Source organism: Mus pahari, chromosome 5 (genome assembly GCF_900095145.1).
Source record: "Mus pahari chromosome 5, PAHARI_EIJ_v1.1, whole genome shotgun sequence".
NCBI classification, from domain to species: domain Eukaryota; kingdom Metazoa; phylum Chordata; class Mammalia; order Rodentia; family Muridae; genus Mus; species Mus pahari.
This window is the reverse complement of record NC_034594.1, coordinates 153,540,239-153,556,230: the sequence shown is the minus strand read 5'-3', so window position 1 is coordinate 153,556,230 and position 15,992 is coordinate 153,540,239. Positions and strand designations below refer to the sequence as shown.

Here is a 15,992-nt window from a genome sequence, read left to right as displayed (position 1 = left end):
GCTTGATTCAGAGAGAAGGTAAAAACTAGGGAACAGGGACTGACCCTGTTGTCACTATGTCACTTCCACCAGGGGTGCCACCAGGACCTGACTTGGGATTTGATTCTGTTGTACCCCTCAGATTGGGAGAAGAGAGTTGAGGTCAGAGGCCAGCACAGGATCACTAGGACATGCAACTGTCATTCAGATGTCTCTTGTGCAACTGAACTTCCCAAATTATCTACTTTATTAACTGGTCCTAGAGTTTTGTATATCCCTCCCCATCCCTACACACACACACACACACACACACACACACACACACACACACACACACAGGGAGAAGAGACTTCTTTCTGGTGGCCCACCCTGCTTCAGGAGCCAGTGCAGTGAACATCACGTCTGAAGGAATCAGAGGTATTCTCAGGACCTCCTACTCTACAGACAAAGCAAAACCAGGAAGAAATGCCAAATTAAGTATTAGCCTTCAAGGATATGTTAGCCTTTGCAAATAGGAAGAAGCTGAGAAAGTACCTTTAGAACAGTGCAGTAGAACAGATCCAGCATGCCAGGGCAAAGAGGACAAAATCCCATCACATCTAACTGACTTTTTCTATTAGCCCTCAAATTCCTACATCGGATGGACCCCCCTCTCTCTTATTTCTATATCCCTAATCCAAATGGTAAGCGATTATGCAAGCTTAGGAAGAAGCAGAAGCTTAGATGTGATCTACAGGGTCTTTTCAGTTCCTCCTCCCCAGGCCTGTTCCCTCTGCTCCTTGTCACTTGGCCCCTTAGAGCAGGAGACTCGGGGTTCTATTTTAAGATAAACCCTCTCACACTACAGACTACTCAGACAAAACATCAGCATCTCAACTGCTCCTCAGTCTTCTTCCTTCTAGGTCATCTCCTGTTGTACACAATCTCTCCAAGGCTCCCCAGAACCAGGCCTCCAGGAGCTCCTCTTAGGGTCCCTCCATTACCTCCAACCCCTCTGGAAGGGCAAGACTGTGTTAATGGTGCCTGTCAATCACTGGAACCTTGGCCCTTCTGATCAGCCTTCCCAGAGTGAGAATGGGGCCCATAAGCATCCACGGAAGGAAGCTAGTGGGTCAAGGGTTTGTGAAATGTGACACAGTCCCCAGGAGATCAGATCCTCCTGCGTCCTCCTCCTTACTCTCTTTAGGAGTCCTCTGATCCACACAGCTCCACACACCACACCTGACGACCTAGGACCCGTCTGCACTCCATGGCGAGTGGAAGCTCATGCCCTGGGGGTGATCCACCTGGTCAGATCCACAGAACCTAGAACCTTATTTATCCCGGTCTTCCTCCGTCCTTCTCTCTTCACTCCCATCTCTCTTGATTTCCCTCCCTTCCTGCCTGGCCTTTCCTTGCTTCCTCTTACAAGGCGCTCTGGTTGTGTTTCCACTTTGTCTCCAATTATGTCTAAACGCAACCCACCACAGATGCTGACATTTTAAATGTTTAGTTGTTATAGTTACTTGACTAATTGCCTGGGACACCGGCAGCGCTTCTTCTCTCCTGCAGGCAGAAGAGAAGGGGGGTGGGGTGCGGAAGCCGGGCAGATGGGGTTTTGAGCCACCACTCCTGGTCGGGCTGGGACACCTTGCCACGCCCAGGGATGTGCCCGGCAGGGAGACTCCACCGGCCACTGGCTCCAGCCAAGGCAAGTAGGCGCGCAGCACGGTACCGCCTGGTCTCAGGATGCCAAGAGCTGTGTCTCCTGCCCCAGGACAGGGGAGATGGACAAGGTCTGCCCAGCAAGTACTTCTGCCTGGCCTCACGGTCCGCCCACGCTTGCAATGTCTAAAAGGCCGGTGAAATGAGGAAATGAGGTGGGCGTGGGGGGAGGGGGGACTTTAGGGTACTGGAGAGTTAGAAGCCGCTGCAGGTTACTCACGTGCCAGATAGCGAAGAAGATGAGCGCAGCGCAGAGCACCAGGGACAGCATGTAGCAGAAAGCAGCGAAAGTGAAGGCCATGGCTGAGGACCCCGGATCCCACCACACACAAAGCCGCTCCCTGGAGACCAGAGCCTTCCCAAATGGGAGTCAGAAAGATGTCTAGTCTACACACTCCGGGCAAAAACCAAACGGCTAGGAGCACCCACGACAAGCAGAGACAGAGTTGAGGGTCAGCGAAGCCGGGACGATTCCTCCGGCAGAACTGGAGACTAGGACCTGGAGAGCCCACAGGCACAGAATGCCTCTGGTAGCAACTGTCCCCCTAGCTGAAGAAGAAACCTAACCCTCAGTGAACACCTGCAGACCAGTGTCAACTAGAAAGGTTCTCAAGACCAACAGGCACCGGGTGCGAGGACTCCACTCAGGACCAGGCGAGGAAGTCCGGTCCTCTGGAAAGAGCCCTCTCTGTTGGTGTCCAAGCAAAGAGGTGGGGTGAGCACGACACCCAGACTTCAACAGCGTCTGGCCAGGTGCCGGGACTCCGGATCCCAAAGCCGCTCTGTCCCCGGAGCACAAGTCTTTAGGTGGCTGAGGTGGGCCAGGTCCCGTTAGCCCTGCGCCCCGCGCTGAGGTCTCCCAGAGCAGCTATGTGCACTGAGATGCATCCGACCCCGGACCCAACCGCGTTCCCCGGCCGCGGGCTTCGGTAACCCGGTGCCTGGGAAACTGGGTCGGACCGGGGCGGCGTGGGCTCCAGCCTGGAGGGCCAGCTCCCGGCCGGGCGGCTGCGGCGCGGGTTTCCGGCCAAGTGCTGCTCACAGCTGAACGGGGCTCCACCTGCTGCTGCTGCTGCTGCTGCTGCTGTCGCGGGCACCGCGAGGACTGCGGCGCTGGGACCCCTCCCTCGCGGCGCCCCACCCTCGCGGGCTCCAGAGCGCGCCCTCCCCGCGGGCGGAGACTGCAGCGGCGGCGGCGGGGGGCCAGGGAGGCGGCGGAGAGGAGATGCGGTGCTCGCCCGCCTCTCGTAGGAAACTTAAGGCCCCGCGCGCGCGGAGGCGGGAGGGGCAGGGACTCTTTGAGCACGTGCGCCCGGAGAGAGTGGGAAGGCGGAAGGCTATGGTGATGACGCGTCGGCCGCCCCTAGGCTTTCAGCAGTTTGGAGGACACCAGAGCGGGAAGTGAGGGGACTTGGTCGAGGGAGTGGTGGGCTCCTGTTGGTTGTGGGTCCTGTTTAGGCAGATTTCCCAAACTGTAATCTACTTCTGACCTAAGGTGCCTTTACAGCTCTACCCTGTGCCCCCCATAGAATCCTGCATTACCTCCCATCCCTGGCATCCTCCACTATCCTGCTACATCTGACCTTGGGATTATTGGAACCTGGTCAGTGGGGAGTGGGAGGTGGGGGAGGAGGGGATAAGGCAAGAGTGCAGCAAGTGTTTCTGTGTTGCTCTGTGGCTAGCTCCTACCTCCAACTTTCTTAGCATCCTTAAATGAAACCTGAATAGCAATGAGTGTCTTCAAACCCAACAGGACCAGGGAGCAATTGGTACCCAGTCAATCTGTAAATGTTAGGGACTGCTGCCACAGAGGTTAAGCATCTTTTAAAAATTGTATCATAATCGTTCAATGAAAAAAAAAAAAAAGTTCCGATCCTGCAGGTAGAACTTGGATTTCAGATGAGTCAGCACAGGAAGCAAGAAGAAATGTCCTGAGAGATGACTAGTAAGCACGTCCCCCGGGAATCGAGGTAAACAGTGGTTTGAGGTGCACCTCAGAACATCGGATTATGTACAGAAAAGAAGGCTTCGCTCCCATCCTCCCCAACCTCTGGATCTTACAGGTTTTGGCCCCTCTTCTGCCATCTCTCCATGATGGTCCCTGAAACTTAAGGAGAAGGAATGTGATATGATTGTCCATTTGTGGCTGGTTGAGCACTCCACTGCCCTTTGACAGGTTGTGTATGTGCATTAACTGCCCTCCACTGCACAAAGCAACTTCTCTCATGAGATCTAAGAGCTGCACTAACCTATAGGTATAGAGATACAAAGTTAGAGGACAGTTGGATACTAGTTCCATTTAGGAAAATACTTGTAGAGAGTTGTCCTCTGGGCATTAACAATTCCCCAACCATGGATTCTGGGCCAAATATATAGTAGTAGGCACGAGTTTCCTCCTAACAGACCTTAAAACCAATCAGGAAGCAGCTGGTTACCCCTTTAACATTCATGCCACTGTTGTGCCCATGAGCATATCTTGCCACATCAGTCATTACTCAGATTCATTGGGTTCACAGCTGGGTAAGACTGTTGAAGAGCCACACATACACTCAGAAGCCTGCATAGCAACTTGTGATACTTTGAAAGGTAGAGGGCAGAGAGAAAACTCCCTAAAAATGCCAGCTTGATTTCTCCATCTCCTGTGACCAACGTGTCTTCTGCAATAGACCCTTATCATCAAGTTCTGGTGGGCAACCTGGAGCAAATGACAATATCCCTTGTTCTTTGCTGGTCTCTGAGACACCCCTAAACTCTACAGACTCTCCAAGTTAAATACACAAATCTCAAGATTTGGTACTAGGTCCCACTATGAGAGAGAACATGCAATGTTTGTCTTTCTAAGTCTGGAAACTCTTTACTTTAAACACTTAATATACACTAATGAAAAAGCATTCCGAGATGTTTCTGAGATCTTGGCTGAAATGCCAGACTTCCTTTGTAGCAGACATGAGCATAGTCTGTAGAAGGGATTCCCATGGCATGTTTCCCACTGATATCGTTTCTCTGTAGTATGAGTGATAAAGTTTAATATATTGTCTAAGGTGTTGTTCTCACCTCCACAAGATCAAAGAGGTTTAAATGTCTCATTTTAAATAAATTATTAAGATGCTGTATGTGAGAATTTCCTAGAAAATACATATTTTACTGTCTTGATTTATAACTTGTCAAATGAGTTGCTGTCTCCCTTAGGTAGGTATGTTTTCCAACAAGTGGAACCATGAATTTAAAATGAATGTATACTTATATAGACACAGTTATTTTTTAATGACTATTGAATATTTCATGTTTGAAATGCTCGATTATGCTTAAGTACATGTTGGGTAGATTTAACATTTGAAGTATATTTTCATAGAATTTTAAATTGTTTTTATCAACATTTGTTGAATTCAGAAGATTTTCTCAATTATTTTATTGTATAAAAATATATTTTATTTTTAATCAATCTTTTGACTGATAATTATAATTTAAAAAATTAAATCCTGAACTTTTTTATATAATGTGATTGACATATTGATAAATGTGTGTGTGAGTTATAGGGATTAATAACAAATCTTTAAGCCCTTAGTTTGCAAGAGACCTCTATGATAAAAGAGAGATTTACAAGCAAAAACAAATAAATTTACTAACATATATATTGCATATACCCGTGGGAGAAGCACAGAGAATGAGGAATTCTCAAAGAGGTGGCTTTGAATCCCAGCTTATATAACGTCTTCAAATGACAGTACATTTCCTGAGAGGTGTCGGGCAGAGGAAAAAGACTTTAAGTACTGCAAGTGTGGTGACTTGGAATAGAACAAAGAACAGGCAGAAGGGATGGGGGGAGGCAACCATGGGCTCATTTGAGTAGATGGGTTCTGGGCCAGTACAGTCCAGAACTGTAATGTGTGGTCACCTATTTTCCACGGTAGGAGAATGTGAATTCGTTTGTGTTGTTTGGAGGGGAGTCTTCTGTCTGTCTGAGTCTGTCTACTTGTATGGTGTGGTCAGCTATTCTCCAAGGTAGGAGAAGGTGAATTCGTTTGTGTTGGTTGGAGGGGAGTCTTCCGTCTGTCTGAGTCTGTCTCCTGCCTTTAAGCAGGTAGCTGGATGGCAGAGCTCTCCTGCATAGGCCCTGTCTTCATTGCTTTCAACTCGGTGATCATTCCTGTTTGGGGGTGATATAGTCAGGTCCCCCACAGTCTTTTAAGAATCAATTCTGCATGCCATTTGGATCCATCAGGTCAGCAACATCAGCGGGAAAACCATGTTTTTATTAAAATCATAAAACTGTTTTGTATTGAAGAAATAAAAAGTGTGTTGCTCTGCCCCAGTTCTCTTGGTGTGAAGGGCAATCAGGGCATGTGGCAGACCCTCCAGGATGCAGCTTATTATAAACATTCTTGTGTCCTCCATAGATGCAGGTGACTGGGGTGTGTGACTGGCAATAGAACGCTAAGTGTATCCTCAGTCCGTTGTCTCTCTATTCTGAGATAGTTTTTGATATTTTATTGATGAATTTCCCAACTTGTAAATATTGAAACTCTGCATTTACAATGTATGCAAGAAATGCAATGTGCAAACGATACATCTGAAGCAGTGATTATTAGCATCAGGGAATAACCATGATTTCAATAATGATAAGACTGAGAGGCACACAGCAGGGAGTGCTTTGTAATAAATAAGTACATGGGAGGCCCATCTATCAATGGCCCTGGTGACATCCCATCATGGTTAGCCTGAATTAATGAGTTTAATTTAAAATTTAATTATTAATTGATTTTTTTTACCATGTTCTGCAAGGACCACCATACTGTTTACCAGTCAGAACAGAAATCTTTCAATACTGTGTAAGAGTCAGGGCAGGTACACTAATGGATGTTGACTGAATAAAAACTAAGGTGGAAAGCAGAATGACTTTAAAGACAAAGGCTTTTTCTACCTCGGAGAAAGCTTTGTCCCTCAGAAGATGTCTGGGGGATGCCTGGAATTAGTCAAGAAGACAGAAAAGCTCTGCCAACATCCAGATGGAAGCAAGAAGCAATTTTCTGCAGATTGGAGAGGCTGGGGCCAAGGGTTTAGAGAAGAAAACACACACACATTATTTCGTGACAGTGTTGTAGAAGACACAACAACTGTGGCTGTGTGGTGCTGTGGAGGCTGGGGTCAGGCCTAAGCCTTTAAGGATCTCCAGCTAGCAAAGACAAGAAGGCCAGAAATAAAAGGACCAAGACTCAGGAGGACCCTGTGTGGACCTGGCTTCTGGTACTTCAGCATTGTACCAGCCCCCGCCCCTCCAGCATCTTTGCCCAAACTTGTGAGCATCCTCCTGCATCTCTAATAACAAATTTCCTTCTATTCAAGCATTAAGGGGGCTCAAAGTTAGATTTAAACTATTTTAAACGGAGCCAGGAGATTATGTGTACAGTTCATGTGAACCTGCACTTTGTGGTATTTTCCACATGTGAACGGGGGCTGGGTGGGTTACAGAAACAGAGTCGGAACCCAGCCAGCAGCAGCCTGGCCTACGAGGGCATGCAGAGTGACCCAGGTTATAGAGGGCTAAGGCACCAGCTCTGCACGGAGCTGGCAGTGGCTCACTTCCTCCCAACTTTAGGAAAGTTATTATTGAGTCAACTATATGCAAGAAAATAGGGTAACGTGTCCTGTGGGCACAGAGGGATGGAGAGAAAAACCTTTAGATCCTGGCTTTTAGAAAGCAGCTACAAAACACAATTTGGGGACAACTCGGAGGCGTTTGTGTCATGGCACTGACAGCCGCTGAGTCTGGCATGGGACAGAGGAATGCCTGTGAAACTTTCTCTCCTGGTGGTTAGCATCCCCTGAAGTTTTATGAATAGTCACTTTTAAAACCCCAGTTTTTAAGGCACTCCAAACATCTAAAGTCACCAAGAGAAAAGAAAAAAAACAGGTTTTGGCAAAGTGTCTGACCTAGACAGAGTCTCTGGTTGGTAGTCAGGGAATGGTTGGACTGTTGCTGAGAGCCAGGAGTGGTGGGTGTAGGGAAGTTAGTGATTGGATTTAAGCTGAAGGCTAGAGAGTTGCTGAAATTCCCATGAGGCCTGCTGGGAAACGAGAAAAGAACAGCGTGTCCCATCTGCACCAAGAAGCCTGAGTTAATGCCAGTTAGGGGACATGCTTATGCCAAAGAGAAGTGTCTGGTCAGGTTTTCCTACGAATGAAATGGGATTACTAATGGACAGAAAGGAGAGTTACAGCCCGCTGAACTCAGATGCCCAAGAATTCAAAACACTCCCTTTTATGCACTGTCCATTTCCCTGATACATGTGAGCATGGAGCAGAGAGAGGGTGAACTTGAGGCAGGAAGGGGGTCAGAGTTGGGATAAGCATGCAGTAAGTCATGTCATAGCCATGTGGGGACACTCACTTGCCATCACCTTCAGTGAAGCAGGGAGTTACTACACAAATGATAAAGGGCAGAAGTAATTCAAGGAGGAAGCCAGGTGTGGTGACACTCGACTCTGATCCTAAACAAGAGGAATTCCAGGCCAGTCTAGGCTACAGAGTAAATCCTTGTCTCAAATCAAAATGACATAGCAACAGAGAAGTAGCGGGAGCAGGCTGGTGTGTCTGGACCATGTGATGCTAAGTGCAGAGAAAGAAATGCATGCACACACTACTTGCCTAAGATCGTCATCTTGTCTGTGACACCTCCCTGAGCACCCAGCATCCTCTCCTCCGCTTTACATCACTGGCAGCTGGACTAGAGCACCAGGACGTTGTTTCCACCTGCAGATAACAGAAAGCCAGACTCTGGCCGTACAGCAGAAACATGGATAGCCTATCAAAAGCCATTCAAACCCTGTGCTTTCCTTTCCTGTCTTATAAAAGGCAGAATGAGAAAACTCATCTTCTCAGACTGTTTGGTGAGGTATCTAGAGGTGGCCAATGAGGTGGAGGAGATTCCTGGAGGAAGCATCTCCTGAGACCTGCATAAAGTAGGCTTTCACAGGGCGAGAGGTTTGGCACCTGCAACATGATCACTGGAGTTACCTTTATGTGACCATGAAAATTAAATTCACATGCTAAGGGTGGAAGGGCCAAAGGGAAAAGGGTCCTGGACACTAACAGTGTCAGGGAGCTGCCACAGTAGGTCTAAGCTGACAATTCCGATTTTCTGTTATCTCTGGAACCTTTCTCCTGCTAATCCACGGCATCAGTGAAGATCTATGCTCACCTGTCAGCAACAGAATATTTTACTTCTGTAGGTTCATAACATGAAAAGTTTGGGGGCTGGGAGATGGTTCAGTCCATAACATGTATGTACTATGCATCCATGACAATCTGAGTCTAATCCCTTCAAAAAGCTGGGTATGATAGCACAAGTTTGTAACCCAGTGCTGGGGAGGTAGAGACAGGTGGCTCCTGAGGCCTGCTGGCTGCCAGGTCTAGCCTAATCAACAAGCCTCAAGTCCCAGAGATCTATCCCATCTCAGAACCCAACGTGGACAACTTCTAAAGAATGATAACCAACGTTGACCACTGACCTCCACATATACACAAGCACCAGCTTGCACAAGAACACCAGTACACACAAGCTCACTCACATGCACACGTCTCTGACTCTCTCTGTCTCTGTGTCTCTCTGTCTCTCTCTGTGTCACACACACACACACACTCACACACACACACACACACACACACACACACACACAGAAGAAAGCAAGAAGCTTCATTGTCTTATTCCATAAGAACTCACAGAATAAGCAGTTAAGAACGAGCAGAGGGGATCATTCTGTAGCCAGTGGTTGTGGCTCCCAAATTCAGTTTTCCCACTCTGAATTATTTATTTGCTTATTTATTTCACTACATTGATTTATTAGTGTGTGTGTGTGCACGCGCATGTGCGCGCGCGTATGCTCAAAAGAGCCCAAGCATGTGCATGTGCCACACTATGTACATTAAGGTCACAGAACTATTTGTGGCAGTCAATTCTCTCCTTCTACTATGTGAGTCTTAGGGACTGAACGAGCTTCTCATCAAGCTTGAGAGAGAGGGCCTTTACTTGAGGAGCTATCTCTCCTGCCCCTGAATGTGCGTCTCCTTCCGAGCCATCATGCTCGCCTTCCAGACCAGAGAAGCTTGAATCACCAGCTCCGCCGTGGTACCTGGCCAGTCTTGGCAGCACGATGGCTAGAAAGAAAACCGGGCCATTGGCTGTTCAACATTTATGACAGGGGAAACAGTGTGGGCACTCAGTATTGATTCCTAGCCACCTCCCCCTGATTCGCCCCGCCCCCATGCCACAGGCGTGGCTCTCTTCTCTTTTGTGGGAGAAAACATTCCCTTACCAGTGAGACCGGAAACTGCATGGAGCCTGGACAGTGTGCAGCTGGCATGTATGGATAATAAATATTCTTTTTTTAATTAATGAGCAGGAAATGCCTGGGGTTCTGACTTCCTGTGTTCCTATAGTTCCTTTAGCTGACATTTCCTCGGGTTCTGATTTTCAGCATTTCTAGAGTTCCCTTTCTGACATAGGTCCCTGACAGGCAGACCAAGAAAATCACAGATGTTGGCCTGAAAGTCAGAGGTGGGATGGCGGGTCTATTTTATTAACGTTTTCTTGTGATATGGAGCATCCCCATTCTATAATGCTCGGTTGAATAGTTTAAAGCCCCTCACTGAGCACACCTTAGAACACTGTTTGAAATATTTAAAACATCTGGAAAAAAAGAATGCCAGGCATTCTAAGGCCAAATCCCAAGTGACTGGAAAACCTGAGAAGCTGGCCTGGCCCCCAGGGCACCTGAGGTGATGGCTGAGGGCGTGTACTCCACTGTCTCCATGCCCTGTGGGGTTGGAATCCCAGAATCTCTAGGCTCGGTGCTTAAGCCTCTTCTTTGACATGGCTTGACAAGACTGCTATCTAGGAGCCACAGTGAGCCAGACATAAGTCTCTTAAACAGATGCCATCCGGTCAGCCAGAAATCCACTGCTACAGTGTGAGAGAAATATCCCCCACAGGTTCGTGGGTTTGAACACATGGTCTTGAACTCAGTGTACTGATTTTGGAGACTGTGGAACCCTTGAGGTTCGGGCACCAGTTAGAGGAAATGGGTCATGATATTTATAGATACATACGTAAATTTAAACTATAACCATACCATAAGTATATTTTCTATATGAGTTATAAAATACGGTATATGTGTTTTATATAATCATCGTGGGCAGATCTCAGTCATTATTGTAGCTCACAGGGTTGACAGCATGGTAGGACACTGATGACTCTCCCCCAGCTGCCCACACAACACCTTCCATACTGTCAAAGCTAGACAGGAGGCAGGGAGCTTCCTAGGCAGGACCAGTTTGATTTCTCCGTGGTCTGTGAGCCCATCATGTGGGGTCATGAGCAACGTGGTCTTACCATTATGTTCTGGAAGGCAACCGAGAGCAACAGTAGCCACTGGGCTACTGACACCGGGCTTTTTATTTAGCAACCTGCATAAGTTAATCCCACATACGCGATTTTTATATAAATATATGTAATGCTTATAAAGCAGTGGGCTTCCACATGGCTTTTTCAAACATGCTTAGTATTAGTTATCCCTTCCTTCACCCCTCCACCCTTTCCTCTCATCTCTCCCCCTACTTAAACGTTCCTGCCCATTACTACCCCCCCCATCACCTGTGCTCTACTATCCCCCTCCCTTTAGGTCTTTCTTCCCTTCCCTACCAATGGTCCCTTCTAGTTGCCTAGATTCTACCGTTACTCCAAGTCAGGCACACAGATCCAAATCCAACCCTAGGATCCACACGTGTGTGAGAACACGTACTATTTGTCCTTCTGGGTCTGGGTTACCTCACCTACTGTTCTAATTTTATGTTGTTGTGATATAAAAAACACCATGACTAAAACAACTTCAGGAGAAAAGGGTTTTTTTTTTTCCTTATACTTTCAAGTCATGAGTCCATCACTGAGGGAAGTCAGAGTGGGAACTCAAGAAGGAAAAGAAGCAGAAACCATGGAAGAAGGCTGCTTACTGGCTTGCTCTCTGACTCATGGTCATCTATCGCATCATCATCTATCTTATACAGCCCAGACCCCCTCCCTTGGGTTGGTGTCACTCACAGTGGTCTGGACCCTCTCACATCAATCATGATTAAGACAAGTTCTCACAGACATGGCCCAAGGCCAATCAGAAACCACCCCATCCAAAACCCTGTTTATCATCCAGACTAACCAGTCCTTAAACAGTCTAGGCTGCCCTGCCTTGCTTTCCCCCTGCAAACTCCAATAAAGCAGACTCCCCTGCCTTGCCTGTGGCCCTCTGTGACGGGCCATCTGGGTCTAGAACTCATGAGTGTGATAAGTTCATTTCACAAACCCTGCCCTGAACCCGTGAGGACTCTTCATTGTGAACTTGATCAGCTCTGAATCACCAAGGAGACACACCTCTATGTGTGTCTGTGAGAGCATTTCCAGAGAGGGTTAACTGGGGTGGGAATATAGGACCTAAATGTAGGCAGCACCAGCTGACTGAGTAACAGGGAAGAGAGGGACAGGGACAGGGACAGGGAGAGAGAAGAAGTCCCCTCATTCCTCCATGCACTGCAGATTTGCTTCAGTTTCTACAGTCTCTACTTGTAAAACTTTTATCTCTGTTCCTGTTGAATTACTCCTGCCATAGTGTGGATCCAAAATGTTCCCCCAAGGCTATTGTTGAAGACCTGGTTCCCCTGCCTGTGACACTGTTCCCACAAGTAGCAGGCATAAGCCAGCATGGTCTGTGCAGTCAGGATGCCAGGAGGCTGCAAGTGAAGAAGGCACAGTTTTGCTGAGAAATTATGGGGTGGAGTATAAGGGAGTTGGGGGACAGCCTGGGACACAGGGATGATGATGTCAGAGTCCTCCAGCCTGAGACGCAGGCAATGGGAGGAAGCCATTATGTTCCCGGCTCTTCCGAATACCATCTTCCTGTGAGCATTGCCTTCAGAGGAACTTAAATGATTTTCCTATATGGGCCCTGCAAACAGCAAATAATAGGCCTTTGTCAAAGCACCCTATTTGGTTCTGAACCCTGGATCCCTCCATACCATTATGGTCAGAAATGGTCGCACTTGAGTGAAGGAAGTCCTCAAGATGAACTGGATGCTGCGACAGCTGCCCTCTTGAGTTTAGGTGTTGTTCCCTCACGGAATCCATGTCTGAATCTGTGGTAGACAATCTTTAGGTGCCTCATCCGACCAGTCCCAGTAGTGTTTCGTCTCTTAGCCTTGCCATTCCAGCTATACTTTCTCTTGTGCTTGGCAGGGTAGCCACACTTGCCAGAGGTCGACTTCTAAAGGTGGCAAGCCTTGGAGCCACAGCGGCAGCACAGCGTGTGTGTCCTATTGACACTTTCCAAAGAATGACATTCCTTTCATCATCTTGCTTCTACTGGTGAGGCCAAAGAGACTGGAAGAGCGCGTGCTGAAACTTAATGGCGCATGTTAGAGATGGGAGCCCGACAGCCTCCCAACTGCATGCTTGACACTGAGATCCTTGATGTCGTCCTTTGTCCTCTAAAGCACAAAAGTCAGCAGCAGGGCTGGACATGACTTTTATTGTGATCATTCTGTATCTTTTGACAGTTGCAATAATCTTAGAGACCTGAACTTTTCCATGGGACATGAAATCTCTCCCTATTCTTCCCAGAGGAAAGGAGATGTGGCTTTCTTCACAAGTCTAAGTGCCCTGTGGGAAACCTGAGGCGACTTACTGTTTAAGCACTCAGTGAATGAGCCTGTAATTCCCAAGAGCAACGTTGGATCTAGTCTTACACAGTCCAAACGTTACTGCCATGAGTGTCACCTCAGCTGCATGCTGTTGTCTTCAGTGTGTCCTTACAGAGCTCCAACCTGGTCCCCCACTTCCCATGCTCGGAAGAACCTCAGTCTTCACGTTCTGAGGTACACCATTCCACTATCCCAGCTCATTCAAAGCATGCCTGCAACTGTCATGGAAGTCAGAGCACATGCGCACACACACACACTGATCTGTAGGAATGAAAGAAGTGCCAACCAGAAAGCAAAGAGACCCAGACTCTCCTCCAAAAGAGCAGAGGGAGTCCTTCAAGGCGATTACAGCTCACACAGTTATGTATCCATGAAAACGATTTATAAATAGCTGTTATTAATAGTCAATGCAACAGCTTTCTTGGGCTCCAGATGTTGTGACATTTGCTCCGCACCATCTCCACAGATGCTCATAACGCACTGTGCCTACTGACAGCCACATTTTACCATAAGGAAACAGATTCAGAGAGGCTGGGCATGGCCAGAGTTCACAGTTATGTACCATGGGCAGCTAGGACTCCTGTCTGATCGGTGGATTGGAGCCAAAGATCTAACTCTCCCTATGTGGACCCAAGGTTGACCTCTCAAAGAGATGGATGGAAGCAGAGCCACTATGAAGAAAATGGGCTGTTCCCTAGAACAGCAAGCACCTGCTACCTTCAAAACCAGTTGCAGCCAATCTCCACCTCTTGTGTCCTGTTGGTCAAGGAACAACTGCCAAGATGTCAGCACTGGTGAATCTGGTTTCTCCTGAGCTTTGACATTGGCCCTCCAAGGAAGTTTTCAGACTCTTTATGCTCACATGCCATTTTTTAAGGCCCATGGGTAATCAGAAAATACAGATAACTTTGCCATGAACATTCAGCTAGTAATAAAGGGGTCAAGATTCAAACCTGAACAGTCCTAAGGGCAGAGCTGGGCCCCCAGTTTTCCCATCCCAGTATAGAATGTAAGTGACTTCACAGCACAGGGACAACTGGGTCAGAAGAGAAAAGTGACCAAGGAGCTGACTGAGCAAATCAGAAAAGCAGGGGAGGTTTAGGTGAGAGGTTTAGGGGTGCAGGCCCAACAGGTAGTCTATTTTCACTGAGTAGTGGGGTAACCTGGGAAGGCAGTGTTGAAGGATAGCCAGGGTTCAATATAAACAAGACCAAGAGAAATTTTCATCTACCTTTCCCAACTGCCTGATACATCAAGTTCATGTTTGTGCAACTTTGGAAATGTGAGCCTTCTCTGTGGCATGCTCCTTGTGATTCTTAGAAGAAAATGAGGTGCATGAATCAAGCCCTCAGAAGTTCCACCAGGCTCCAGACTCTGTGTTACAGATGGACCCAAAAGCCATGGCTGGAAGAGAATAAGCAAAGATGTGTGTGCTAATAACTTCAACTGTGCTGGAACCCTAATGGCAGTGTTGAGAGACAGGGCCCAAAGATCAGGATGTCTACCCTCGGAAATCAACCAATAACACCAATCACAAAGGGGGCTTGAGGACTGGAGTTTCAGCTCCTGGCTTTGGCTCTTTACCCTCGCCAGACACCAGTGCTCTTGGACTCCCCAGCCTGTTCATCATTAATCGCCACTCTTGAATTATCCAGACTCAGGGCTCCTCCTGTGTCCTGCCGTCCTATGTCCTAGAAAAAGATTCCCTATGCCTGCATCCTGAAGTGCATGCCCTCTGTCTTCCCTTAGCAATTTTGGCACTTCAGACTTTACATTGAAGCCCTTGATTCAGAGTTTGAACTGACTTTTGGTGCAGGGCAAGAGCTATGAGTCGAATTTCATTGCAGGTAGATAGCCAGTTCCGCCAGCACCACCTATTAAACAGGATGCCTTTCCCCAGTGCATGTTTTCATGCCTTCGTCAAAAAGTCTGTGTCTGTGGCTCTGTGAGTTTACCTCTGGGGTCTCTAGTATTTCCCACTAGCCTGTGTGTCTGGTGCTCTACAAATGCCATTACATGAAATTAAAAGGCTTCTACTCAACAAAAGAAACCATCGGAGGAATGAAGAGACAACCCACAGGATGGGAGGAAATCTTCGTTCCTTCGATTCCTGGTCCGCAATCCTGTGAACAACCTCTGCACACATTCCGGCTACCACAGATGGAACCTTCTTGCCATGATGGTCTGACACTGTGAGCCAAAAAAATAAAAATAAACAAAACAAAATAGCTCCTCCCTTAAATTGACTGTGTCAGGCACTCTGTCACAGAAATGCAAAAGTAACGCAGGCCTGGAACTTGAGCATGGAGCTGCCCAGGTACAGCGAGCTCCCTGACAGGACAAGGCAGACTCAAACTCAGAAATTCAACTCACACATCTTGCAGCTTCTTAACAGCATCAATTATGCAAACTTGGCTTGACTCTTATAATCCGTTCCCCAGGGAGTTGGGAAGTTATTCCATATTATGATCCCTAGTAAAATGGATCTAATTGTTTAAGGGATCAAGACTCAGTTTGTGCCTGGTCCCAGGCCTGATGCTAAGAACAGAGAAGCAGGTCCCTTCCTCCTG

The 15,992-nt window shown here is 47.6% G+C and overlaps 1 protein-coding gene and 1 pseudogene across 1 annotated transcript in view; both read right to left on the bottom strand.

The window, feature by feature from the left end:
• Positions 1-2,824, bottom strand: part of Cnih3 (cornichon family AMPA receptor auxiliary protein 3) — a 119,628-nt gene extending 116,804 nt beyond the window's left edge. The window contains exon 1 of the mRNA XM_021198459.2: positions 1,904-2,824. Coding sequence (XP_021054118.1) covers positions 1,904-1,984 — 81 coding nt within the window. The 5' untranslated portion in view covers positions 1,985-2,824. The remainder of the gene's footprint in view (positions 1-1,903) is intronic.
• A 9,958-nt stretch (positions 2,825-12,782) lies between these two features.
• On the bottom strand, positions 12,783-13,074 carry LOC110322647 (annotated as a pseudogene).
• Between the last annotated feature and the right edge of the window lie 2,918 nt (positions 13,075-15,992).